The sequence below is a fragment of the Marasmius oreades genome, chromosome 2 (assembly GCF_018924745.1).
Source record: "Marasmius oreades isolate 03SP1 chromosome 2, whole genome shotgun sequence".
Lineage (NCBI taxonomy): Eukaryota > Fungi > Basidiomycota > Agaricomycetes > Agaricales > Marasmiaceae > Marasmius > Marasmius oreades.
Window position 1 is genome coordinate 4952508 of NC_057324.1, and position 23924 is coordinate 4976431.

Here is a 23924-nt window from a genome sequence, read left to right on the forward strand (position 1 = left end):
AAATACACATACATCCGTATTTGAGTCGGTTTGATTTATATGATGAGCGGGCGTGTATTATCAAGCACAGGACGCCTTGAGCTTTAGCAACTTGACAATCTTCCTAACAAAGTCATATACTATTGAGATTATTTCCACAGCAATTCAACACGAGGACAAGGCCGATATCGGAAGCTTTCTACCTGCAAACGCTAACCCATACTTTCCCAACGCCTTCATTCCTTCCTCCAACTCCTCGAAGACACTCGATATTCCCGAGTCATGGCAATTGCATTCGCATATGGTATCGAACCCCGGATAATCCAAGTGTAGCTCGGCAAGTTTGGTATACCGTGCTCGACTTTCAGCCATAGAAAGAAGAACATACTTGAATGCCGCCTCAGAGCTCGGTTTACAGTTAAAACACAGAAGGGCGTTGTAAGAAATGGATAGGGTGGATAGTTTGGGAACGATTGCGCCCATCGTGCTATCTGGGGAAACGATCAACGGAATGAGGAGGGCATCTAATCTGTTCAGTTGTGGGTTAGACAATCCTTGTTGTCGAGCTTCCAACGAAGTCAACGAAGGCATTGCCGTTAGCACTCCGGGAAGGTCCGCGATGTGGTCGAGGGAAGATTCGTGGTATCGGATGTCTTGAAAACGCAATGTCAGCTTCCGTAACCCCGACACCGACCGATAAAAAGCTGTAGGAAAATCGGAACCTCTTGCTAGTGTAACGGGGGGAATAAAAACAGACGAGGATGAGTCTGACACTTCAATTTCAAGGGAGGAAAGGTTGGGGAGCTCGAAGTATTTGAAAAGAAAGGTAAGGTCTTGTCGGAAGTCCGTAATTTGGATCTGTAGGTTTTGGAGGGATGAGATCTCTTTTGGACTGTCTGGGAAAACACCGCCTTTCATGTGTAGGTTGCCAGCGAACCGAAACGGTGCGCTCAGGGATTGGAGAGCTGAACAAAGAGGAAGAATTCGGAGAACCAGGGATTGTAGAACGATGTTGTTTGTGATTTCCAAAGACACCAGGCGAGTCAAAGGAAACCTGATAATATTCGGTGACTCGTGGATATGTGAAATCTTCAAATGACTAAGGATGGGTGCTTCAACTAGGGACAAATGAGGGATTCCTGTCTCCAATGATTCCAATGCTGGTAACGATAGATGGATCCTTTCCTGTGTCATGAATCTGCAGCAAGAATGGTTGACAATAAAGCGCTTGCATCGGGGGAGAGCGTGGTCTGTCAGAAATTTTATGCTTTGAAGAGCATTATCTCGGTTGTTGGGGTGTATATTGACGTACGTCAATGATATCTGGATAATCAAAGGGAAGTTGCCAGACTTTGACAGAAGGTAATCGAGTGCGGGGGAAAGGTCTAGGGTGAAATGTCCAGCTATTCGGATCGACGACCAGAGATTTGGGATTCCGGTGACGATAGAACGCCAGTGAGCGCACACGCTAAGCAGAGTGTAAGGGCGAGCATTGACCCCTATATAACTCTCTTTCTTGTAATTGTAGTAGCCCTGAGCGTTGTCAGGCTCGGCGTCGGTTCCCGGAATGTCCCTCTCACTGCTGTAAAGAGAGATGGGGTACTCTCCTGAGAAACAAAATAATGAGAAGATTTTCCTCCACAACCCGACAGGTACACGGCGGATTGGAGAGAGAGCGGCTTCACGCAGTCTGATCCGTTCCATGGCACACTCTATTTCCAATCCCCGGTCTTCGAGAATTTGTGGAATTTGATTAACTTTCGTGTAGTCGTGTTCGAGGTTTTGTGAGTGGTGTTTGATTTCGTCCCCGGTTGGGACATAGTCTGAGCGTAGGAATTTTTCGTGAATTGGGAGGACTTGGGTTGAGTTGACTTCGGGGGATCTCGTGCTCTCTCAACTGTGGCATATCGTAGAAGACATAGTCGGTGAAAACTGAAGTGGTCGTAGGGTGGCTCTTTGAGATAGTGGCAATAGTGGATATGGGAATTTAAGCACGCAAAATTAGGGGCATTCCTGAAAGTCTCACGGTATTGTCAGCCGAAGTCATTGTCAAAACAAGTATAAACTTCTTCTTTTTTCCGGTCCGCAATCTCGTCCTAATCTGTAGGACTATGGATGGCGGTTTTCTCAAAGCTCAACTCCACAGATAACTCAAATTTGTGGTTAATACTTCTATCTTACCGCAATCGTCCTCGAAACATGTTCCCAGAGCTTGTTATCCCAGAATTTGGAGAAGTTGAGTTGGAGAAGCGCTTGCCTCTGGCATAGACCCAATCAACGCAAAAACAGTCGATGTTCCCACAGACGCTGGTCTTTCGGACATTCACCGAATATAGCGCGACTTCGGTCGTATCCAGGTTAGATAGCACTTGTGAGTGATCGCTATCAACTGACGTTACCCCAGCTCGACGAAGTTAACTCTCCTGACACAGCATGACCTCGGAACGGAAGTCAAATATAATCGAAATCATCCGAAGCTACATCAGATGGAAAGTGAGGTTGTCGGCAGAGAAGAAGAGAAGGAAACACAAGAGGAAACAACAGCGATGAGGGGGGACAGGACTCTTGATTGAATAGGCTAGGTGAGCGAAGTGACCTTCATACACGTGCCAACTCTATCAGGACCCCTTTACCAGCTTCATGTATCTGCATCTACGACATTAATATCAAGAACATGTAGAGTTAATCCAGCTCTCTAGGCGTCAAGAAACTCTAGCTTCGCCTCGAACTACAAAAAGCTCCCTTGAAAACGTTCCACCCTTGGCTTCGTAACAATCGAATCGACCGCTAAATGCATCGGTGCCTTTCCAACGACCACCAAACCCGACGAATCACCGAAATACACGATTCCGTTCCTCCACGATTCAGCTACCGGAAGAGTCATCTCGGATGGAATGTTGACCGCCAAATACCTCGACGATACGTACCCTGATAAACAGAAGTTGATTCTAGATGGTACGCGTGCTGCAACCCAACTTTTGTGATACTGTTAGTGCCGGATATGGCACTTTGAGGCCAGTGTTCGCCCGTACCCACGAGGAATGAATGTCTGCTGGGCTTCGGGCGGGTAGAGAGAAAGCCTATGGGTCTGATAGAAGTAGGATCCTTCCACCGGAGGAAGAGGAGGAGGCTTGGAAGAAGCGCTATGGGGAATTGGAGCGGCATACGCCCCCGATCCTGAAAGGCTATTCGTGATGGGGATAAAACCCGATTTTGCAGATTGATGTCTGGCGTCGTCGCTGTCCTTTCCCTGAAATTCGAGTGCAAGCTTCAAGGTCACAACTCTGGAACTGAGCTTTTTCTCCGTATGGCGTTCCGGGCTCTTTATGCATTCGAAAGGGCCATAAATATCGTATGTGGTTTAGCCTTCTTTCTTCATATATTGCTTTATACTCTACATATACTCAACGTTAGACAACGACGACGCTAGGACTTTGGACTCTCTGGTTCCTGATGAGAGTGATCGAGACGAAAGGGCAGCTAAAGTGGTCTTGTCGTTGATGTACTAGTATACTGTACATTCATTTGCATCCGAGTCTGTTTGATTTATTTGATGAATAATGCTGGCCTCTCACTCTCGGGCATAATACCACGCCGGTGCTTTAGCAACCGCACCCACAGTCCGAACAAGAACCTTGTCCACAACTCATGCCCTGATTACAATCCCTAAAGGTATCGCAGCCGATCCATGAACCCCAGCCACCTTCATATGCTGTCCAGCACCACTGGCCGTCGTCGCCGCAAGTCTTCCAACAGTACCCTTTAGTGCAACCGTATGGGGATCCATTCCAGCAGTCGCGTTTGCCTAAGATAGTACTGGCTGGGGCACCATCACGGGTGGCGATTCCAGAGGTAATCTTTGAGGCGGGGCTGGAAATATTCGGGAGTTAGAGAACTTAGCCAGGTATATTTGTGAGGGGAAGGGGAACTTACTGGCCGGCACATCTGCGCACAGAACTCGGATTGACACCGTCAGGCAAGTCGGACAGGTCGTATTTCATGACACCGAGGTCACCGCATTCAGCCGCGTCTGTGGAGGCAACGACCATGGCAAGAAAGACAAGCTGGGAGAACTTCATGCTGGTTCAATGTGGGACTGGAATGGGTTTTTCCTTGGAGAGTGGGGCTGGTTTATTATCGATATTAATACCAGTTTTCAAGGTATCCGAACCCAACGGTTCTGGTTCTTCTGAACATCATTTCTGTCATTCTCAAAGGAGATTGTACGTACGGTGTTTCTGCTCCCGTGCATGCAGGAGACACATGCCGAAGCCGCGCACTTCGCATTTGAGTGTTCAAATGTTCCAGCTCAGGCCCAAAGGTTGGGCAAAGGTCCCAAGGTTTTCAAGATAATTCCGTTTGAATTACAGCTGCCTTCATCAAATTAGAGAAATCGGATGGCAAAGTGGTTGTTTTTACCTATAATTTATCCACCTGGAACAAGAATTAGCTTCAACGTATCCTCAACCCACTGTGATTTGAATTTTAGAGCTTCCGAAGTTATACTAAGGAACTTGCACCCGTTGAGAACATGGTGTTCCAAGCAAGCTGTTGTTCATCTTTGAAAAATTATATTCTATGAGCCTCCCTTAATGATACTAAATGCGGGAACAGGAGATGTACACTCTCCTCATGCCCTTCCACCGTTATCCCTGCCAGTGCATCGTGCTGATCCGTGTATGCTCAACTCACCCTTGTGACATCCAAAGTCAGATTCCAACTTTGGCAGCAAATACAGCATGCATTTTGATTAACGATCTCAATAAAAGTAGCCTTCCCATATTTCATTATCTCAAATGATACTTGCCATTATCCCAAAATTTAGATCTTGTTATCTCAAAATATGTCTCATTGTCTCAAGAGGTCTTAAGTTGAGAGTCACATTGCAACATGTCTTTAATCAAAATGCATGCAACAGCAGATCATCAGACATACTGCTACCTTTGTTTTGGGTTTGTTTATCAGAATAAACTGTCATCCAATCAATTCCAAATAATCCAGTCCTGTACAACAACACCACATCCAAAAGTGTTCTAATTGATTCCTTATGTAAATGGGTTGGCCTCAAATGCAACAAAATACCACTAAAGTGAGAATCTCTCAATCCACATCGTGATGTATGTGGACAAGAAAGCTTTGAGAGTCAACCAAAGTAAAACTGTCATGGTGTTCCCAGATATATTAGTTGGTGGATATGTTAGAACCTCTAGAAACAAGAATACCCACCTTGCTGGCTCTCTAATCGGGGTGTGATCTCTATCAATAAATCTAAACAAGACCAAAAACAAAACTGGTGATTAAGTTGAAGAAAGAACAAAGGAAGCAAGCTACCTTCAACTTGAGGATTAGCATCATAAAACAGCTGGTCGATTGCAAGGTCCTCATTATTGTCTGTATTGTGAGGTAGAAACAGGTTGTCAGAGGAAACACTATACACAAATACCTGGTGTACAGACCAAGCCTTTCCCCTTCCTTGAAACACTTTGATTTCCAGTGGATGACCTCAAATTGAGCAGGATATCCAAGGTGGTGAGCAAAACTGGTTGTGGTTGGGTCAAATCCTCGAAGAACTTGCCACTTGTGAATGTCTTTGTACACTTTGGTGGGCCATGAATAGGCATGAGCAGAATAGGAAATTTTTTTGAGCTTGCAGGGAAGACCTAGATGTTCACATTCTTGATTTGAAATTTCAGTTTGACCATTCTTATCATAGGACCAAAAGTGATTGGATGCAGCTGTGGAATAAATCGGAAGGACAAAAAGATAGATGGGTGAAACATCTCTGAGATGTTGCATAAACTCAGAACCATCTATTTTTCCAGACAATTTAATGTATGGATATATGCCCTCTTAATATTGAAGTAATGTTAGTCAAGTTGAAGGTTATTAGAACAAAACTCACGGTATTGAGAAAGATCCTCATTTAATGAGATTCCAAGTTTTTGAAAAATGCTCAAAGCCTGTGAGAGCCAGGCAAGGTAATCCCATGTTGCAGTAGCCAGTAAACAGAACTGGAAATCTCTAGAGTTGTTGACTAGAGTGAATCTATCTATAGATTAGATACTACTCCTCTGTACTTTCCAAATACTCACCTTGTTCTTCCATCTGCGATCCGCAACATATCCTCTAGGCAATTCAAGCCATACCCTTTCCTCCACAATATACTGCCAGCTGCAATCGTGGAGTTTGTTAATGTTGAAAAGATGATGGGTCTATTAGGACTGAGTCTTGCTTTCAATAGCTGTCTCAGGTCTTGAATTATGTCCATGACATATGTATCACCTTCTCTATTGAATGGCATTTGAGTGAGAGAGCGAAATAGAATGTCATCTTGGAGTAGATCTGTGCTTGTTGATGGAGTCACTGTATCAAGCCAACCAGACAACTTGCATGTGGGCCCTTTCACTCCACAGATCAAAGTTCCATACTTGGAATCCATCCAGAGTTCTTCACTCTGACAGCCCAGGTTTCTCTATAAAATACAGTCAGTTAGGATTAGATGGGTATAGAATAATGATATCTACTGCCAATGCATGAATGTAACTCCGGACCAATGGATGAAGCTGATCCCACATATGGCCAAGAGGTGTAAGGTCTAACTTCCCTTCAACAAAAAACGTTGAAAATAATAAAGTAATTACACACCATTGTGGAATATCAGCATTGGGATATTAGACCTGTTCACCCCAAACAACTGCATGTTTTGTGTGGTTCTGTTGTGATTTCAGCAGATTGCTATGATTGCCTCCAGTCAACCCACTGCACTTGTGAGAACTGATGGAAGTCATCCTCCCAAGCCTTGAAAATAATATCAGTCACACCTAAAATAACAATGAGCATACATACCTCTTTTGCCTGAGGTCCACAATATGATATCACTGTAACTCTGGATCTGTGTTCTTGATGGAGGATTTCTGCTGTGTTGATTGTTCTTTTTGCCCGGAATATAACCCACTGTTGCTGATAAGAGTCCCATCGCATTGGGCATTCCTCAAAATATAAATCCTTCAACATGTAGAGATGGCCCCTTTTTATATTGTCATACTGCAGGCCATGACATATGTTCATATTCTTGTTCTCAGTAATGAACCTGAAACACGCACCTCGTCATATTCCGTGTACTCCTTCTCGTGGTGCTGAACAGCATGGGTTGTCAACGTAATAATCTGATTTCCGTGAACTGTGTTGTGAGCGCCGCCTTGGATAGAGGACCCAGATGTGCCGACAAAAGCCATGGTTAAGAGGGTAGAGTAGCGTGTGAGGTTATTGAAGGACAGAGGAAGAACCAAAAATGACTCACACGAGGGGTTTGTGGAGTTTGTTACTTAAAGGCAACCAGCCTTTGGTATGTGGGAACCGCTTGATTGTGAATGGACTGCGAATGAAAATATGATAGAACAGATCGTAATTGTTAATTTTTCCAAGCTGTTGGCTTCTTGCTGTACTCCAATTTTAAGTTTTTGAATAGATGGAATGACTCAAACCGATGGTACCTGGAACTAACTGATGAGTACTAACTTGCACTCCCGAACGCTTGCAAGGTAATTGTCTTTTTAATGCATTTTAATTTTCTAACCGTTTATAGCATCCCTCAAAGGTGTGGACACTTTGAGTTACGAGCGTATTTCCAACGCAGGTGTCTCGTTGAGTCCGAACTGAAGGTTACTGAACATATGTACGCACCGGTGATCAGGTCGCTCTTCTCGACTTCTCCCCCCGCGCCCGGGCTGCGCGCTGTTGGAGGATTGTTCCGATCACGGGAGAAACTAAATTTTAGAGATGGGTGGGGAACGTCAATTTCAACCCTAGAATAAGCTACTGCAGTACTTGTAGATTGAGCGAGAAATATACTTAGATTCTGATTCTGATTGTCCTTTGTCCACGGTGTAAAAGTATAGGTATTAAAGGAAAGATCAGGTGAACATGGAATCGAGTACCATTTGTTGAATGTAAGTACGAATGTGATGGATGCGACGTGCTTGATGGTAATTATTGAATGAAACAGGCGAAGTACTTGAGAATAATGAAACAAAGGAAAATGTAAGGTCGGAGTAAGAGTCAGCAGCTCGAGACAAAAGAACGATATTGGCTTCGAATGTAATATAAAGATGATGAGGGTGCGGAAATCAGTGATGGGGAGGTTATCGTCGAATATGAGCGCAGCGCACAACGCACATTGTCTATAAACAGAGACCGCCCACAGAGACCGTAGAGAGCGCAGTCTTGGCGCAGTCATATCTGTCTCTGTCAATCATTTGTTGGTTTCTTCTAATTTTTTTGATTGCGCTTCTTATGTGCGTGGCGAGAGCTCAGGTGATGGTTGGAAATTACGGACGAACAGGTGTGAAGATCCATATGGCTTTGGGTGTTGGTTCGTCGTTCGATGTTGGCGGCTTTCCGAGTGTTCCCATTTGTTACCATTGCCTTGTTTTCTGTTTCCGAGTGAATTAACCCTTTATTGCCTTTCCATCTCCCTTTTCAATTTATGTATCCCATCATGTCGGTCCGGACATAAGAAGGCCGGGCAGAGCTTTTTAGGCTTTCTCGGATCGTTGTTGGACATCACTTCTTTAGGTTGGAATCTCGTCCGTGTATCCGTACGTATATGCCTTTCCAATCATCTTTTTTCGTCCTTTTCCTTGTATCATATAGATTATGTGTGGTGGTGGCAAAGCCGGCCCGGGTACCGCACGCATTTTCCCTCCTCTCTTCTCGGTACATGTATTATAACTAACGAAAGAACGGGAGATTAGAAAGTAACTCTCCTGCTGCGTCCGTGAACCTTGAACCTCCTGTCCACGTTTGGTGTACAGTTTACCAGTCGAGAAAGGACGAGTTCCTGACAAGATTACTGGTTACTACGAGGACGTCGACTGGACTGGAAAGATTACAAACACATGCTCAGAAAAACGGCTTGCGGGTGGCGATAGATCTGCGGTAGATAATTGATTTCAAGTTTAAGTTGTTGTGTTTGTTCTTTTATATCATAATGAGCTCAATGTCATGTTTTCGTGCGTTAGAATGTGCAGAGAGTTATCGAAAGCGAACCGCCCGGGCCGGGTGACTTGCGTCGTGCCGGATTCCGGCTGTGGTGATGCTACCCTTTACCCTGAAAGCCAAACATAGTCCAAACAAGTTTCCCTCCTTCCGCCTCCATTGTGCTAACACCCACGATGGCTTGACCTCTACCGATGTAAAGGCATGGACGCTTCAGGCTGCATATCTAAGGGACAATTTCACGTGAAACCTGGGCGAAGAACAATTTTGTATTCTCACGTTTCACGAAGATGACGCGTTTTTTCGTTTTTGATTCTGCAAAAGAGTACCCCCTTCCCCAAGAAAGAGAAGATGACGCTGGGTGTGCATTATGTATTACCGGTATACGGGTATGTGCCCGTGCTTTCCACCTTTCCCGCTCATTCACAAAACTGATGATTGTCAGATCATCTCCACCCAGATCAAGGCGAGTTATCAATGGCTAGAAGTATTTGTACAAGCGCCTGTTGGCACTCAACGGAAGTACTTCCCTCTGGAAGATCAGGGAAGGCGTTCTTCGAGCTCATCAGAGACCCACGGCGGCTACTTCTTGTAAGATAGAAGATGAGACGAAAAATTAACCGGTCGTGACCAACTATACGTGTCCTTTGAACTTTGAAAAGAATTATTGTGGAGTTGGGATGAAAAAGGGTGCGGACATGGCTTTTCTGCTCTTCGCTCGATGACTCATTCTATCTCGGGCTCAGGCAAAACGGCTTGTACACCTGTCAAGTGCCATGGCGACTTCGAACCATCATTTTCTCCCGTAAAGTGGAATATGCAGGATTAAGGGGGCCCGGAGATGGTGCTTTGTACAGCAGTTTGGTTGAGTTCGATAAGATCAACGCGAGCTTTGTGTGCTCTCGATGGATTTGAATGTTTTGGCTTTATTATCCGTACTGGCATGTACCACGCCCTTGAATGTGAGTAATTTACCTTTTGGTCGATGACACACCACGAAATCTCAGCTGGATGACTTTAACATCGAATTCTCAGACTACCAGAACTCGGCAAATACTAGCAGAATATCAGGACTTTCGATATTGTTTATTTGGAGTTTCGTCTCTATCTCAGCTTTTCTCTATCTCTAAAACATTGCCTAAAGACGACCAACCGTTAAAATTTGAAACCTCAAACTCTATTATAGTTCAACACCTCTTCCACGAGCTTCCCCACCCTTCCTCCAACCCATCCACTTACGTCCTTCCATTCCTCACTCTCCTCCCCAAACACAACCTTCACCGTACTTAACATAGCTGCCAGACATAAATCTGCGAAAACCGGTTTGTCCCCCATCAGGAATACCCTTTCGGGATTGGGGCCGTATGCCGTTTCCAATTCCTCATACCGCTTCTTTGCCGTCTTCCAAACCTCCTTCTCTTCCTCCGGTGGAAGGATCATAGCTCCATGAGATCCATAAACCTTCGCTCTACTCGCCAGAAGCTCAGCAGACATCCATTTCTCGTGGGTACGAGCGAGCACTGGCCTCAAGGCGTCGTATCCGGCGCTAACAGTAGCACAAAAGTCGGATTGGAGCGCTTTCGTGCCATCTGGAATCAACTTTGGTGTATCAGGGTATGCATTGTCGAGGTATTCGGCGATCAACATTCCATCCGAGATGACTCTTCCATTAGCTGAATCGTGGATGAACGGAACTGTGTATTTCGGTGATCCGTCGGGTTTGGTGGTCGTTGAAGAGGCACCTATGGATTTAGCGATCGATTCGATTGCTTCGAAGCCAACGATGGTGCGTTTCCAAGGGAGCCTTTTGTAGTTGAGAGCGAAGCTGGAGGGCATGGTTCAGATCGATACATGTAGAGCTGGATTAAACGTACATGACTCGTCGAGCGTATCGTGAACACCCAAAATCCTCGGGGAAATTGGAAGGGCCGAGGTCGTATACTGTGATCATAGTGTTTGAGTTGGATTCGAAGGGATGGTCTAGCACGACCTACCTTTTTATACCCGCTACTGGATTCGACGATCTGTTCGGTATATGCTTGCTAACAACTTGCTAATACAGGGGTTACATCGGACATCTCGGGCACACTACCTGCCTTGTTAGGTCGAACGAACCTCAAGGAGCTGATATATAGTATGTTGTGTATCCTAGAGCTACTAACTATAGCATACCCAGACCGATTAAAACAATTCAGGTATGCTTCGCGTGATTCACCAGATCCTAATGGAAATTACGTAACCCTTCCTAAAAATCGACCTTTAACTCTGCATACCGATTTTACCAAAAATCTTAAATGTGTGCTGAATTGAGATACTTCAGGCAATGAATGTTCAAAATTAAAATGGCCGTTTGAAGGAAATTTTGGGCTTGAGTAAAAATTCTCGGTATTTATCCGATTGGTCCGGATGTTAACCGACGACTTTCAAACACCCTGAAAGTCGATTCGATCGATTAATTCCGTACAGAATTCTGCAGGAGCAAGCCTAATTTGGGTAAAATCGGCTTGGATCTGAAGGGTAGTAAATTTATCAGAATGTGCGTCTAAAGAATTGACATGGGGACTGTACTAATCTCTCTACTTCCAGAGAAAAGGCCAAGAAACCAAACGGTGTCAAGGACCATCCATAAATTGAAATATAGATATAGATGCTACTTATTCGCGTGGTCGTACTAAAAGCTAGTATCGAGTGCTGGCGCGATTGTACTACTCATCCGAGTATACTCTCTCATGCTTCAAGATCCCCTCTACCACCTTCCCTACCCTACCCCCAATCCACCCACTCACGTCCTTCCACTCCTCACTTTCATCCCCAAACATAATCTTCACACCCGAAAACAATGCCGCCAAAGCTAGATCTGCAAACACAGGTGTATCACCGCCCATCACGAACTTGCCCGCTCCAGCGCTTTCATAAGCGCCCAAGAGCTCATCAAAGCTCTTCTTCCCATTCGACCACACCTCCCTAGTCTCCTCCTGGGAGAGCAGCTTGGGTGGCCCCACGAGCTTCTCTATCTCAGCCAAGAACTCAGGAGAGAACCATTCCGGAAATTTGGGGCGGAAAACACTTGTTAAGGAGTAGAACTTTGCGGTAACAGCGTCGGCGAAGACAGCTTGTAGAACCCGAGTGCCGTCAGGAACGAGTTTCGGGGTGGTTGGGTACGCTTTGTCTAGGTATTCTACGATCAAAAGTGAATCAGAGATAGATTTCCCAGTGGAAGAGTCGTAAATGAATGGAGCGGTGTATTTGGGTGAACCGTCTGGATGGGTCGTGGTTGGAGGTGCGCCGATGGATTTTGCGGTCCGTTCAATTTCGCCCCAAGTGATAGTGGAGACTTTGAACGGGAGCTTTTTGTAATTGAGCGAAAAACTAAGTCATTTCAAGAGTTTGAGGTCGACGCTTGGAGGGGATTACGGTAAAACTTACATGACTTTTCGCGTGTGGACTGAACCACCAACATGTTCTGGAAATTTGGAAGGTCCTAGATCGTAGACGGTAATCATAGTACTTCGCTTGCTTGTTACTGAGCAATGGCTGAGTTTGTGTGATCTTTTATACCCTGTCTTTATCACTTCTGTCGGCTAAACACTCTTGAAGAACAAGATTAGTCAAAGGCCAGCGCCATATACATTACCTTCACCCACCAGCGTGCTGAACTATTTCTCGGTATTTATCCGATTGGTCCGGATGCTAACCGAGGACTTTCAAAAACCCTGACAACCGATCCGAATTTCCTGAATTCATTACAGATTTCTGCAGGAGCAAGCCTAATTTGGGTAACATCGGCGTGGATCTGAAGGGTATACGTGTAAAGGTATCAGAATGTGCGTCTAAATTCCTGAGGGGGTGTTTCAAATTTTCAAAAGATCCACCTCGGACAATAGCTTCCCCTCCACATTTTGTCCCCGGCTTCGATTCGCTATTAGAGTGATATCTTCATTCATTGTATCCGGCGTATTGAAGGAAAATACTTATCTGTGAGTGCGGGAGGGGTGTGCCGTTGACGGGCTCGGCAAAAAGGGGGTGTTTCAAAATTCTCACAGCTAAGCGAGCCGCCATCAGGCAAAATTCGAAGTCCGACTGCATGGGCACGACACTGCGTCACGTTGCGCATTCGAACCCGTGGCCGTGTTGAAACTCCGCTCGGCCGAATATCGACTTGGTCAAAAGCCTTCTTCATACGGTGCAGCGATGGTTCATATCGCCTCGGTTGTTGAGAGGTGGACTAAAATAGCCTGGAAGAATATTACTTCAAATTTTGAACCCAATACATTAGCTGGATATTCTTTGAGGAACACAACAATTACTCCTAATACTGAGTGCCACGGAAAACCACAAGGTTACCAAGATAAATCATGCAATTCTGGAAGGGATTTTTCCATATCTAATACAAAAATATCCTTAACTATTTATTCCGTCGAAGTCCGAGCCAAAAAAAATCGATGGGGAAAGTGGGAAAGGCGATTTTGAAACACCCACTCGGTTTGAAACACAGAGTTAGGATTAGTAACACGGGGCCTGTAATCCCTCAATTGTTGCCACTGTTCAGTCGATATACCTCGAGAGAAAGGCTAAGAAACCAAACGGTGTCAAGGACGATCTATAAAATACAGATGCTACTAACGTCGCGTTGTCATACTAAAAGCTAGCATCGACTTGCGCGATTGTACTACTCATCCGATTATACTCTCTCATACTTCAAGATCTCCTCTACCACCTTTCCCGCTCTTCCCCCAATCCACCCACTCACGTCCTTCCACTCCTCACTGTCGTTCCCAAACATGATCTTCACACCCGAAAGCATCGCCGCCAAAGCTAGATCCGCAAACACAGGTGTATCACCGCCCATAACGAACTTTCCCACTCCAGCGCTTTCATACGCGCCCAAAAGCTCATCAAAGCTCTTCTTCCCATTTACCCACACTTCCTTCGTTTCTTCCTGTGAGAGCAGCTTAGGTGGCCCCACGTGCTTCTCGTGCTCAGCCAAGAACACAGGGGAGAACCATTCCAGAAATTTGGGCATGAGGGCACCCAATAGGGAGTAGAACTTTGCGGTAACAGCGTCGGCGAAGACAGCTTGTAGAACCCGAGTGCCTTCGGGGACCAGCTTTGGGGTGGTTGGGTACGCTTTGTCCAGGTATTCCACGATTAAAAGTGAATCAGAGATAGATTCACTAGTGGAAGAGTCGTGAATGAACGGAGCGGTGTATTTGGGTGAACCGTCTGGATGGGTCGTGGTTGGAGGCGCGCCGATGGATTTTGCGGTCCGTTCAATTTCTCCCAAAGTGATAGCGGAGACCTCGAACGGGAGCTTTTTGTAATTAAGTGAAAAACTAAGTCATTTCAAGAGTTTGAGGTCAACACTTGGAGGGGATTACGGTGGGCAAAACTTACATGACTTTTCTCGTGTGGGGAGAACCACCAACATTTTCTGGAAATTTGGAAGGTCCTAGATCGTAGACGGTAATCATACTTGACTTGCTTGATAGTGCAAAATGGCTAACCTCGGGTGCATTCTTTATACAATGTATTTATCGGTTCTGTCGGAATATGCTTTCTAAACACTTTCAAAAGCCGTTAACAATGGGATTAGTCAAAGCTAAGCGCCATATAGAGTACATTCACCCACCGGTGTACTGAGCTGATGCTTACCCATCCTCGAGCGTTCAGTGTAGAGAAGCCGCTGGAGTTGCGGGAACGGTATATTCGTGCCGAGCGCCGTGGTAGACTGCGTAGTATGTACTATATAGCTGAGTTACGGTAAGGAGTTGCAGGCTCAGTCAGCCAAAACGAAACTTGTATACCGTATGTGTGATATTTACTGATTTATTATTGTTAGGCATTCTTTCCTGCTCGGCTTTGACTAATCTTGATAACAAACTTTTCGAGGTGTTTAGCAAGGATATCCCGACAGAAGCGATAAATACAGTGTGTACTGTATAAAAGATGCAGCCCAGTTCAGTCATTTCGCACTATCAAGCAAGCCAAGTATGATTACCGTCTACGACCTAGGACCTTCCAAATTTCCAGAACATGTTGCTTGTTCTCCCCATACACGAAAGATAATGTAAGTTTGGTCCGCCATATCGTCTCTAGGTGTCGGCCTCAAACTCTTAAATGACTTAGTTTTTCGCTCAATTACAAAAAGCTCCCGTTCAAAGTCTCAATTATCGCTTTGGACGAGATAGAACGGACCGCAAAGTCTATCGGCGCACCTCCAACCACGTCCAATCCGGACGGTTCACCCAAATATACCGTGCCATTCATTCACGACTCTTCCACCGGAAAATCTATCTCTGACTCGCTCATGATTGCGGAATACCTAGACAAAGCGTACCCAACGACCCCGAAACTCGTTCCTGAAGGCACTCGGGTTCTACAAGCTGTCTTCGCCGACGCTGTTAACGCAAAGTTCTACGCCCTAACAAGTGTTTTCCTTCCCAAATTTCCAGAATGGTTCTCTCCTGAGTTCGTGGCTGCAATAGAGAAGCGCATGGGGCCACCCAAGCTGCTCTCACAGGAGGAAACGAAGGAGGTGTGGGCAAAAGGGAAGAAGAGCTTTGACGAGCTCTTGGGCACGTATGAAAGCGCTGGAGTGGGAAAGTTCGTGATGGGCGGTGATAAACCTGTGTTTGCGGATTTTGCTTTGGCGGCGATGCTTTCTGGTGTGAAGATTATGTTTGGGGATGAAAGTGAGGAGTGGAAGAATGTAAGTGGGTGGATTGGGGGTAGGGTAGGGAAGTTGCTAGAGGAGGTCTTGAAGTATGAGAGAGTATAATGGTACAATCGTAGCGATCAACAGTGACGGAGCACGTACCCGAACTTCATTTAAGCTCCCTCATTCACCCTCCTTTCTTTTTTTGCTATACTTAACTTGGATTCCCTGATTTCGCCCCGACTGCACGATCTCATGAATCGCTACAACATTCTCATTCATACAATCACAGATACGTAGAAGGAGGTCATCCGATAGCAAGCGTACATACATACTTATAAAAACACCGAGCTGTCTGACAAGAACCTTCCCATCTTCGATATCATGCAACCAGTTCCTTGTCCCCTACATAGCGATGCATCTTTCGGCAGTCCCTGCTCCCGAGACGGGTACATGCTTCCGTACGAGTTCCACCGTCTCTTTTACGAAGTAAGGTATGCGATCCTGTCCTGGGAAAATTGCAAATACGGTGGCCAGCCCATGTGCTGGCAGTGCCTGCCACTCGATCACCACAGTTGTGGCAGATGGCTTCAATAAGAAAGGAACCCGTTTGAGCCATGCGTTCATGTCAATTATGACTTGGAAGCAGTTTTCTGGCATGAGAGGAGATGGTGTGTCGAAGTTGAGATAAAATATAGGATTTCTTGATCCGGTTTTCATGAGCCTCTCGTTAGTTGAGAGCTCGTTGTCTGGACGATTGAACATGTTCAGAATAGCGTTGTTTACCATCTCTTTGACAGTACCAGAGTGTGTGGAGAGGAATCCGAATATCCATTCTGTAAAGAATTTCAAGTCGTAGTCGGTGATTTTCATTGAAACTATATCTGCATATCATACACAATGAGAAGATATGTGAATTCGAAACGTCCGGAACTCACCCTTCATGCGGCAAAACTCTCGATGGTTGTCACGCCATTCGAGCTTTTGACAGGATCGGGAACAGTAAGTCACCTTTGAGCACCCCGAGCAAGCAAAATAACGGACGCTCGTGGTGGGGGGAACTTCCCGGAGAGGACACTAAATAAAATAAGGGATTAACGAGTGTTTGGGGTCCGACCAAGTTGAGGTATCACCTGTTGGTAGGTACAGAATATGAACGGTTTTGCTTTCAGTTCCCGACGAAAATCTTGAATCACTATCGCTTTTTTCTTGCACCTTTCCCAAGACTTCCAAATCAAGTTCGATTTTCCCTTCATCTCCTTTTCCAAAGTCTCCGATGCCTCAATTCTGTGTACGACGCGCAAGAACGCGTGTAAGACTGGAGAATGCAGTAGGAACCTGGAGACGTGGTCCATCACTGTGGTTCCTGCGAAAGAGAGCTTTTGATCATCTTTCACGGTTGGAATATGGTCGCGCTGGAATAGGCTGGGGTGTCCCTTGAAAAACGCCTGGATAATCCCCGAATCAAGTGCTTTTGCCGTCCAAACCGATCCAGGAAGTAGATCGATAAGAAGCCGATTTGCTGCAGATGCAAGGAAGTGAAGGCTTCCGGCGGTGACCATGACGTTATCACCAGCGTTTCGAAGAGAATTGTGCTTGTAGAGGGCACTGGAAGAGAGATTTACTAGCGCAACGATGACCGAGCTGCGATAATCGTCATGGAGAATCCAATGACGATGTTCAGCGCTGCTCGAAAGGACATTGAGAAAGTGGGGAGATAGAGGGTATCTCGTGCCATTCCATCGTCGAAAGAAGTGGTGTGACAAAATTTAGGTGACTGATGAAGAACCGTCCAAGATCCTTCTTCTGAGGTGCAGGATCAGACTTCGTAGCGAAGCTGCTGAGAAGTATGGTGTTAGAGTGAACCATTCGATGGAAGATAGAACTTAGTTGGGTGGTCCACATTCCCCAAGTTGAATGGGATAAAGCGATGATTTCGCGCCACGTTTGATAGAGAAGAGGAACGAGTTTTGGTGAAGTTCGATTGAAAAAGGCTAGGTCAGCGACGCCTTCCGATTCTGGTACTGTGAAGTCTAGAAATCCGGGTATAAACATAAATGTCCTGTCGCGGAGATCCACTCCGGCTGGTGTAGATGGTTCCTGATCTCGAGAGATGGCCACCTCAAGGAGAAACTCGACCCAAGGTCCGAGATGAGAAGCCCAGTTGACCTTGATATCTTCTTTGACCTTCGATGATCCTGCAACCCCTCCGCCCCCTAGACCTCTGAGGTGTGCGGTTACAGACCCCATAACGTGAAGAACCATAGTGACGCGCATATTTGGAGAGTTGACGTTGAAGCTATCGGGACTGGCTGAAGGTGGTTTTCCAAGCCTACGCAGCTGATTGAAAGCACTGCTGGCTGTTGGAAACCTGTGCAACGGAATGCGAAGGTAATCACCATTGATAGACCACGGAGCTCCAGTTTCTGCCAAGGCGGCGAAGTCCATTTGTTCGGATTCTTATACAACTCTGCAAAGGAAGTCAAGAAAGACGGTATAGAATGGTATGTGTAGCATACTTGTTCTTATCAGTCCAAAGATGGATGTCGATGATGGTGGGTTTGCTCAAAGGGAAAGGTTTAAGCATGGGAAGCGAATACTTCAGGTCACGTGATCGGTTCGTTTCGAAGCCTTCGAACGGGATCTTCCGTAAGACCTTACCTCCACCTCACCCCCACTCAAGTCTTGTCACAAAGTAAAGTTCCACACCTGGGAATTTCTATTTCACGCTGTGTTACTAAATGGAAGTGGGTACTCGATCGCATGGATTGGTGTATGTTGGGTGTACGCCATAGTCAGCCTGTTCCTTAACAGTAAAGTAGCGTGGCATCTAAAGTAGATAACACGGATATTCAGAATTAGGGAACCACAGGTGACTCATCTTCGCCTTGAGATTCTGTCAAGCTGTCAAAAATTAGGCCTATTAGATGGTCTTCCTTGTTATAGAATTGATAGGAGAATCCACGAACAAGTCTATGACCATAGTACCTTCCACTTCACTGTATTCCGGGTGGCGTACAACTTCGTAAATGGAATGTCCGAGGTAACGAGCGAAATCGGTGGTTTGAGGGTCAAATCCACGATTAACCTGCCATTCGTAGACGTCTTTATACGTCTTGCTTGGCCACGAATATTGACGGGATGGGGATACGCGCACATGGAGTTTTGTAGGGAGACCGAGCTGATTGCATGTTGTGGTTGGAATTCGTGTGTGACCGGCGTCGTCGTGAGACCAGAAGTGGAGTTGGGAAGTAGAACAGTGGCCAGGAATAACGAATAGGTAGATGGCAGGGACGTCTTGGCGCCATTGACGTGCAGGTTCGGGGTTGCTGATCTGGCCTTCAAGCCATATGCCAGGCACGGTGAGCTTTGAAGGTCTAAGTTAGATCAGAGACGCTGGTGAACGGGAAAATCTGAAACTGACCGTACTGAGAAAGGTCTTCGTCCAGTGAGATTCCGAGTTTGTGAAAGATGCTTGACGCTTGCGATAGCCAAGCACTTTCCTCCCACAAGTCAGAGAGTAGTCCGAAGTTCATATCTTCGGTGTTACGGTTGAGAGTAAATCTTTCGATAGATTAGTTCATAAGTCTTCTTCGTTTTGTGGACACTTACCTTGCTTTCCATCGGGCATCACCACTTTCGAACCAAGGCAATCCCCAAAATTGCTCCATACTCCACCTCCAACGGCGATTACGAATTTCGTTGAGGAACCCGAGAGTATCATAGGACGACTGGGTCTGAATTCTACATTCTCGTTCCTCTGGGAAGACCCCCATTCAAGCGCGTAAATCATATCACCATCAAATTCCCTGTCCAATGGTAAGCGAGATAGATAACGCCACAGAACATGCTCCTCGAGGAGCTCGGTGCTTGGTGACGGGGTTTTGACACGGAAGGAGAAAAGGCTGAATTGACAGTCGGGTCCTTCTACTCCACGAACGAATGTTCCTTGCTTTAGATCGATCCATAATTCCAACACTTGGCATCCCCACTCACTCTACGCGTTATACTGGTCAAATGTAATCATTTATATGAACGGAAGATTTGGTACTTACAGCCAGGGCACGGAGGTAAGCTTTCCCCACTATATGAGTTTCATTCCACCTGTGACCGAGAGGCACCAGCTCTAAAAGGATCGCTTTAGCAATAAACGAGCATCCGGCTCAAGTTTCGCACCGCTGTATAATATGAGCATAGGGATACTTGACTTATTGATCCCGAAAAGCTGCATGTTTTGGGCGCTTCTGTTGTGCGTCTATGAGGGACCTGCCCGGTAATTATGAAAAGCCTGTCACTGACGCACCGACTTTGGAAGAATCGTTGAAAGTCTTTTCTCCATGCCTTAGGGATAACGTTGAGCATGCGAGCACGATTCGAACCAAATTGCCACTACGCACCTTTCTTAAGTCAGGTCCGCTATAGGACACCGCTGTGAACCTTGACGTGGTTGACAGACGACGAATCTCTGCGGTGCAGAACGCCCTCTCGGCTTGGAAGTCCATGATCCATTCCCGTCGATCTCCGTTCCATCGCCCGGGGTACATCGCGGAGTGCAGGTCTTTCAGCAGGTAGATATCGCCACGTTTGATTTCGTGGTACTAAAGGTAAGGGGCCGCCCGTAAGGATTCCTTATCGCTAAGTCGAGTAGCACGCACCTCGTCGTATTTCGTACGTTTCTTGTTTCTTTGACTGATAATCTGAATGGTCGTGTTGTTGTTGATCTGGTTTCCGTAGATTTGGTCCCCTTGAACGTAATTATGGGCGCCTCCTTGGACAGAAAAACCTGACGACCCGACGAACGACATTATGGTGTGCGTGGGGAGCTACGAGGGTTGAAACGTTGAGGAACGAAACCGGAGGGTGAAGAGAATGCGGTGGAGTATGAGACCAACGTTTGATCCTCAAGAATGGAAGAAAAGAAAGGAATTCTGATATAACTATCAAAGAAGCCAACTATCCAATAATGATAGTCACATAGATCATAACAGCGTTTGTCTAGGGGACTTTTGCTGTTAATGTTGCCGGCTAGGTCTGAATTGGTCGCGAACCTGGTACTCCTGATCGATGATTGCTCCAAGAAGGGGTACAGTCTGGATGATCAAAAGGCCGGCTAACGCGCTGCTCCCCTGCATTATACTGTCGTTACCGCGATATTGCTGTACAACATTCCCCACAAGTTCCTGGGGCTGATAGAGTCGTCTGGGAAAGGTTCCGATAAAACCCGAGTCGCGCCGTTTATGTGGAGAGTATTTGTGATTACAACGATTTCGGCCGTTTTCTTGAGTCCTAGTGGAGGATATCGTGCGATGGAGAACAAAATCAGTTGGCAAACAACTCTTTTCAAACAAACATTTACCCTCAAGAGAAACTTGCTATGGAGATGAAGGTTTGACTTCCCCGTTCTTCCTAAAGAATGACGACATATATCAGACTTATCGTGGGAGATTCAATGTAGTCAAGGCAGGATTGAATGTTCGACAATATGGCGCTGTTGATTAGAGTTCATCATCGTCTAGGGAAACAAGCGTTGAACATGGAAAGAAGTAATTTGAATCAAGGGAACGCACTATGAGTTATTTCGAAAACACGCAAATAGTCGTTCTATCCATACTAAATCAGTGACAGCCCAATTCCAGGATAGAAAGGAGAGAACCGTACACGTAGCCTTAACCCCAAACTTTTCGAGCGTGACGGAGGCTTGAGCTTGAGATGTCGTAACAACGTGCGGTGGTTCGCTTGTGAGCCAGAGGCACTTGCTTGTCGGAGGCACTGTTCTGAAGGTCAGCTGGTGATAGAACACGTCAAACAAGAAATATTAGAACTACAAATCAGTCGATAACATATCAGCGTGATAACTATACAAAACTACAACAATATAGCCGAATACCAGAATGAAATGAAATCCCACGATAAACGGACCGGTCTGTCCGTTCCTAACATTTTAGGGACCAACGCCCCACACCTCCAACCCAACACACTCGAACATAACCGCTCTTCCCTTCTTCATACCAACCCTGGAACACAGAGGTGGATTATCGAATGTGGGACATCGTGCCGTCGATCCTTCAAGGAGGGATTCGTCGACGTATAGTCCATATGCGCCATCGCTAGCGGGGACAAAAAGTTGAGTTAAGCATGGTGATTTCGACACGCGAGAAAACAAGCTTAATACTCACCCACCACCAAACGACAAAAACTCCCCATCACATAGTGCAACATAATCATTCTTCCCTGTCCATTTATACACTTCCAACTGATCCTTCAGACTTTCCTTCTTCCAGAGAAATGACTCTCCACTTCCGTAATACCCTTTTCCCCGTTTCACCCCGTCACCGACGTATACTCCAAACAGTTGGTCACCTGAGTCTTTGATGACAACGAGTGCGCCTATACGGGTTGCGAAACCTGAAGAAGATTGGGTTTTCATTTGTGGTGCGGCTTCCGAGTTGGTGTAGAGCGTGTTCAGGGATATCCCATGCTGGTCGAGAGAGTATAAGAGATTCCATGATCGGGGGAGGCGCGAGAGAGCCGGGAGGTTACTTCGAATCTGACGAACGGGGGGTTCAACGGGGGAAGCGTACAAAGAAATTACAACACACCTTTTCAGCCAACTCAACATCCAATACAGGATCCGTAGTCTCCTTCCTCCCCTTCAACTCCACGACACCCCCACCCTTTCTCTCAATCCACCCTCCTATACCCACCGCCGTCTTCTGGGAGGTAGGCTGGGATGATGGCCTAGGTCCGGATTGAGGAACACCGACACTAAGACCACCAGGAACCGCTTCCGAACTGCCCTCTACCCTCCTACCAGTCTCAAACTCCTCCCTCAACTCGTTCGAATACCCCTTATCCCACCCTCTTTCAGGGATAAACCCAGGGGCTCCACTAATACTCCCCAGTAGGTGAACATGAGGGGCGAAGGGGGAAGGGCCGTGATATATTGGATCCGTTTCTGAACGCAGATGGGGTTGCGGAGGGTGGTGGGTCGGTTCTTGAGGGGATTGCGAACGATGGGAACCCCCAAAAACACTCGTTTTGATCTTTTTCGATGTTGACGATAACGTGGGTGGTGAAGGGAAGAATGACGATGGCGAATCAGGAGTAGAAGAGAGAAATCCTCCTATCCACTTGGACGAGATATTCGTAAGCGTTTGATACGAGGACGACAGATCTGTCATTGTCGAACGTCCTAGTGTTCCAAGGTCCGGGGAAGGCGACGAAGATACATTAGTGGATGTAGACGCAATGGGCGGCGCAACCGTAGGCGTCGATAGGGTAGGAGACCTCGAGAATGGTATTGAGGGTGAACCGGATTGGGAATGAGATCCTGAACGGAACGGAGGACGTGGATGGATAGAAACAGGCGGATGTCCTGCAACGGTCTTCGCGCGTCTGTGATTCCGGTCTCGTGTAGAAAAGAAGTTGTGGTCGAGGTCGATGAGTGATTGAGTTAATTCTGGAGGTCCCCATCCATCCGAATCTTCATGAACACGACTGCTTTCGGTGGTACCAGCATCACCAACCTCGACGGCACCTCCAGTGCCTTTTCCCTCACTCGAATTCGCGTCGTCCCTAGCACCCGTCGAAAACAAAGACTCCCTCTCAATCTCGTCCAAAATTACCCTTCTATTCTTCTCATTCGCATCTTTCGCAACCTTCGCAAACTCTTCAAAGAACGACAAGCTAGGGTTGCTTCCATGGCCATTCGCGTTTACAGTTTTGGAGGTGGTGGAGGATGGTGTAGTGGCGGCGGGAGCAGTCTGGAAAGCGTGAAATTCCTCGGAGGAAGAGGTATTCGTCAATGAAAAATAGGAATCGGGAGCTGCATCTGCGAAAGAGGAAGCTAATGGATCTTCGGAGGCTGCAACGGAGACGAATGCCCCGAAATCAGAATCCGACGACATGGAGCGCTCGTGGCGGGGTGGTTGTGGATAAGGATGTTGATAGGACGAAGGTGCAGGTGTCTTCCATATACTGTCGAAGCCTGTGGGCGAAGCACGTGGTGTTGGAGGTGAAAAAAGTGTAGCAAATTTGTCGACCATGTCTTCATCTAGAGCATGGCCTTTATTCGCGGCAGATGTGGTCGAGTCTGAAGTTGCTGGGAGGGGCACCAGTGGTGGTATTGAGTCGATGGAGGATGGCATGATAAGTCGTTGGCCTAAGAGGACGTCAGTAGGTAGAAATTCACTTTGAATGGCGCAGCACGCACGTGTCTTTCACGACGGTCACCTGAAGCAGTTATTTTGACGGATTTCTGGGGAACATCAATGACTCGTTGGAAGAGCAGTAA

The 23924-nt window shown here is 46.4% G+C and overlaps 11 protein-coding genes across 11 annotated transcripts; 1 reads left to right on the forward strand and 10 right to left on the reverse strand.

The window, feature by feature from the left end:
* Positions 1-144: 144 nt before the first annotated feature.
* E1B28_005308 (uncharacterized protein) lies at positions 145-1683 on the reverse strand (the record flags this gene model as incomplete). Its single annotated transcript, XM_043149862.1, has 1 exon — positions 145-1683. The coding sequence occupies one exon, from the start codon at positions 1681-1683 to the stop codon at positions 145-147; it is 1539 nt and encodes a 512-aa protein (XP_043014470.1).
* A 3380-nt stretch (positions 1684-5063) lies between these two features.
* E1B28_005309 (uncharacterized protein) lies at positions 5064-6280 on the reverse strand (the record flags this gene model as incomplete). The annotated part of the gene is made up of 6 exons (XM_043149863.1): positions 5064-5137; positions 5206-5247; positions 5311-5370; positions 5436-5828; positions 5882-6024; positions 6072-6280. 6 exons carry the CDS (start codon positions 6278-6280, stop codon positions 5064-5066), a joined length of 921 nt encoding a protein of 306 aa, XP_043014471.1.
* Positions 6281-6714: 434 nt separating this feature from the next.
* E1B28_005310 (uncharacterized protein) lies at positions 6715-7214 on the reverse strand (the record flags this gene model as incomplete). Its single annotated transcript, XM_043149864.1, has 3 exons — positions 6715-6777; positions 6826-7023; positions 7083-7214. 3 exons carry the CDS (start codon positions 7212-7214, stop codon positions 6715-6717), a joined length of 393 nt encoding a protein of 130 aa, XP_043014472.1.
* Positions 7215-11496: 4282 nt separating this feature from the next.
* Positions 11497-12591, reverse strand: E1B28_005311 (uncharacterized protein). The gene is made up of 2 exons (XM_043149865.1): positions 12403-12591; positions 11497-12345 (listed from the first exon to the last, which is right to left on the reverse strand). Exons 1-2 carry the CDS (start codon positions 12477-12479, stop codon positions 11682-11684), a joined length of 741 nt encoding a protein of 246 aa, XP_043014473.1. The 5' UTR covers positions 12480-12591; the 3' UTR covers positions 11497-11681.
* A 1066-nt stretch (positions 12592-13657) lies between these two features.
* On the reverse strand, positions 13658-14447 carry E1B28_005312 (uncharacterized protein; the record flags this gene model as incomplete). The annotated part of the gene is made up of 2 exons (XM_043149866.1): positions 13658-14309; positions 14371-14447. The coding sequence occupies 2 exons, from the start codon at positions 14445-14447 to the stop codon at positions 13658-13660; spliced, it is 729 nt and encodes a 242-aa protein (XP_043014474.1).
* A 519-nt stretch (positions 14448-14966) lies between these two features.
* E1B28_005313 (uncharacterized protein) lies at positions 14967-15754 on the forward strand (the record flags this gene model as incomplete). Its single annotated transcript, XM_043149867.1, has 2 exons — positions 14967-15043; positions 15103-15754. The coding sequence occupies 2 exons, from the start codon at positions 14967-14969 to the stop codon at positions 15752-15754; spliced, it is 729 nt and encodes a 242-aa protein (XP_043014475.1).
* A 282-nt stretch (positions 15755-16036) lies between these two features.
* E1B28_005314 (uncharacterized protein) lies at positions 16037-17193 on the reverse strand (the record flags this gene model as incomplete). The annotated part of the gene is made up of 4 exons (XM_043149868.1): positions 16037-16515; positions 16570-16612; positions 16676-16708; positions 16765-17193. 4 exons carry the CDS (start codon positions 17191-17193, stop codon positions 16037-16039), a joined length of 984 nt encoding a protein of 327 aa, XP_043014476.1.
* Positions 17194-17311: 118 nt separating this feature from the next.
* On the reverse strand, positions 17312-18079 carry E1B28_005315 (uncharacterized protein; the record flags this gene model as incomplete). The annotated part of the gene is made up of 1 exon (XM_043149869.1): positions 17312-18079. The coding sequence occupies one exon, from the start codon at positions 18077-18079 to the stop codon at positions 17312-17314; it is 768 nt and encodes a 255-aa protein (XP_043014477.1).
* Positions 18080-18604: 525 nt separating this feature from the next.
* Positions 18605-19407, reverse strand: E1B28_005316 (uncharacterized protein; the record flags this gene model as incomplete). The annotated part of the gene is made up of 3 exons (XM_043149870.1): positions 18605-19008; positions 19056-19195; positions 19244-19407. The coding sequence occupies 3 exons, from the start codon at positions 19405-19407 to the stop codon at positions 18605-18607; spliced, it is 708 nt and encodes a 235-aa protein (XP_043014478.1).
* A 501-nt stretch (positions 19408-19908) lies between these two features.
* Positions 19909-20436, reverse strand: E1B28_005317 (uncharacterized protein; the record flags this gene model as incomplete). The annotated part of the gene is made up of 2 exons (XM_043149871.1): positions 19909-20229; positions 20287-20436. The coding sequence occupies 2 exons, from the start codon at positions 20434-20436 to the stop codon at positions 19909-19911; spliced, it is 471 nt and encodes a 156-aa protein (XP_043014479.1).
* Positions 20437-21572: 1136 nt separating this feature from the next.
* E1B28_005318 (uncharacterized protein) lies at positions 21573-23778 on the reverse strand (the record flags this gene model as incomplete). Its single annotated transcript, XM_043149872.1, has 3 exons — positions 21573-21738; positions 21808-22178; positions 22231-23778. 3 exons carry the CDS (start codon positions 23776-23778, stop codon positions 21573-21575), a joined length of 2085 nt encoding a protein of 694 aa, XP_043014480.1.
* Positions 23779-23924: the final 146 nt, after the last annotated feature.

What these genes read in the sequence shown, in the direction of transcription:
- E1B28_005311 (XM_043149865.1), bottom strand. Translation starts at nt 12,479, where the DNA reads ATGATTACCGTCTACGATCTAGGACCTTCCAAATTTCCAGAACATGTT. An exon ending in GTCCACACGCGAAAAGTCAT is followed by an intron (nt 12,346 to 12,402) that starts GTAAGTTTTACC and finishes GAAATGACTTAG; the next exon opens with TTTTTCGCTCAATTACAAAA.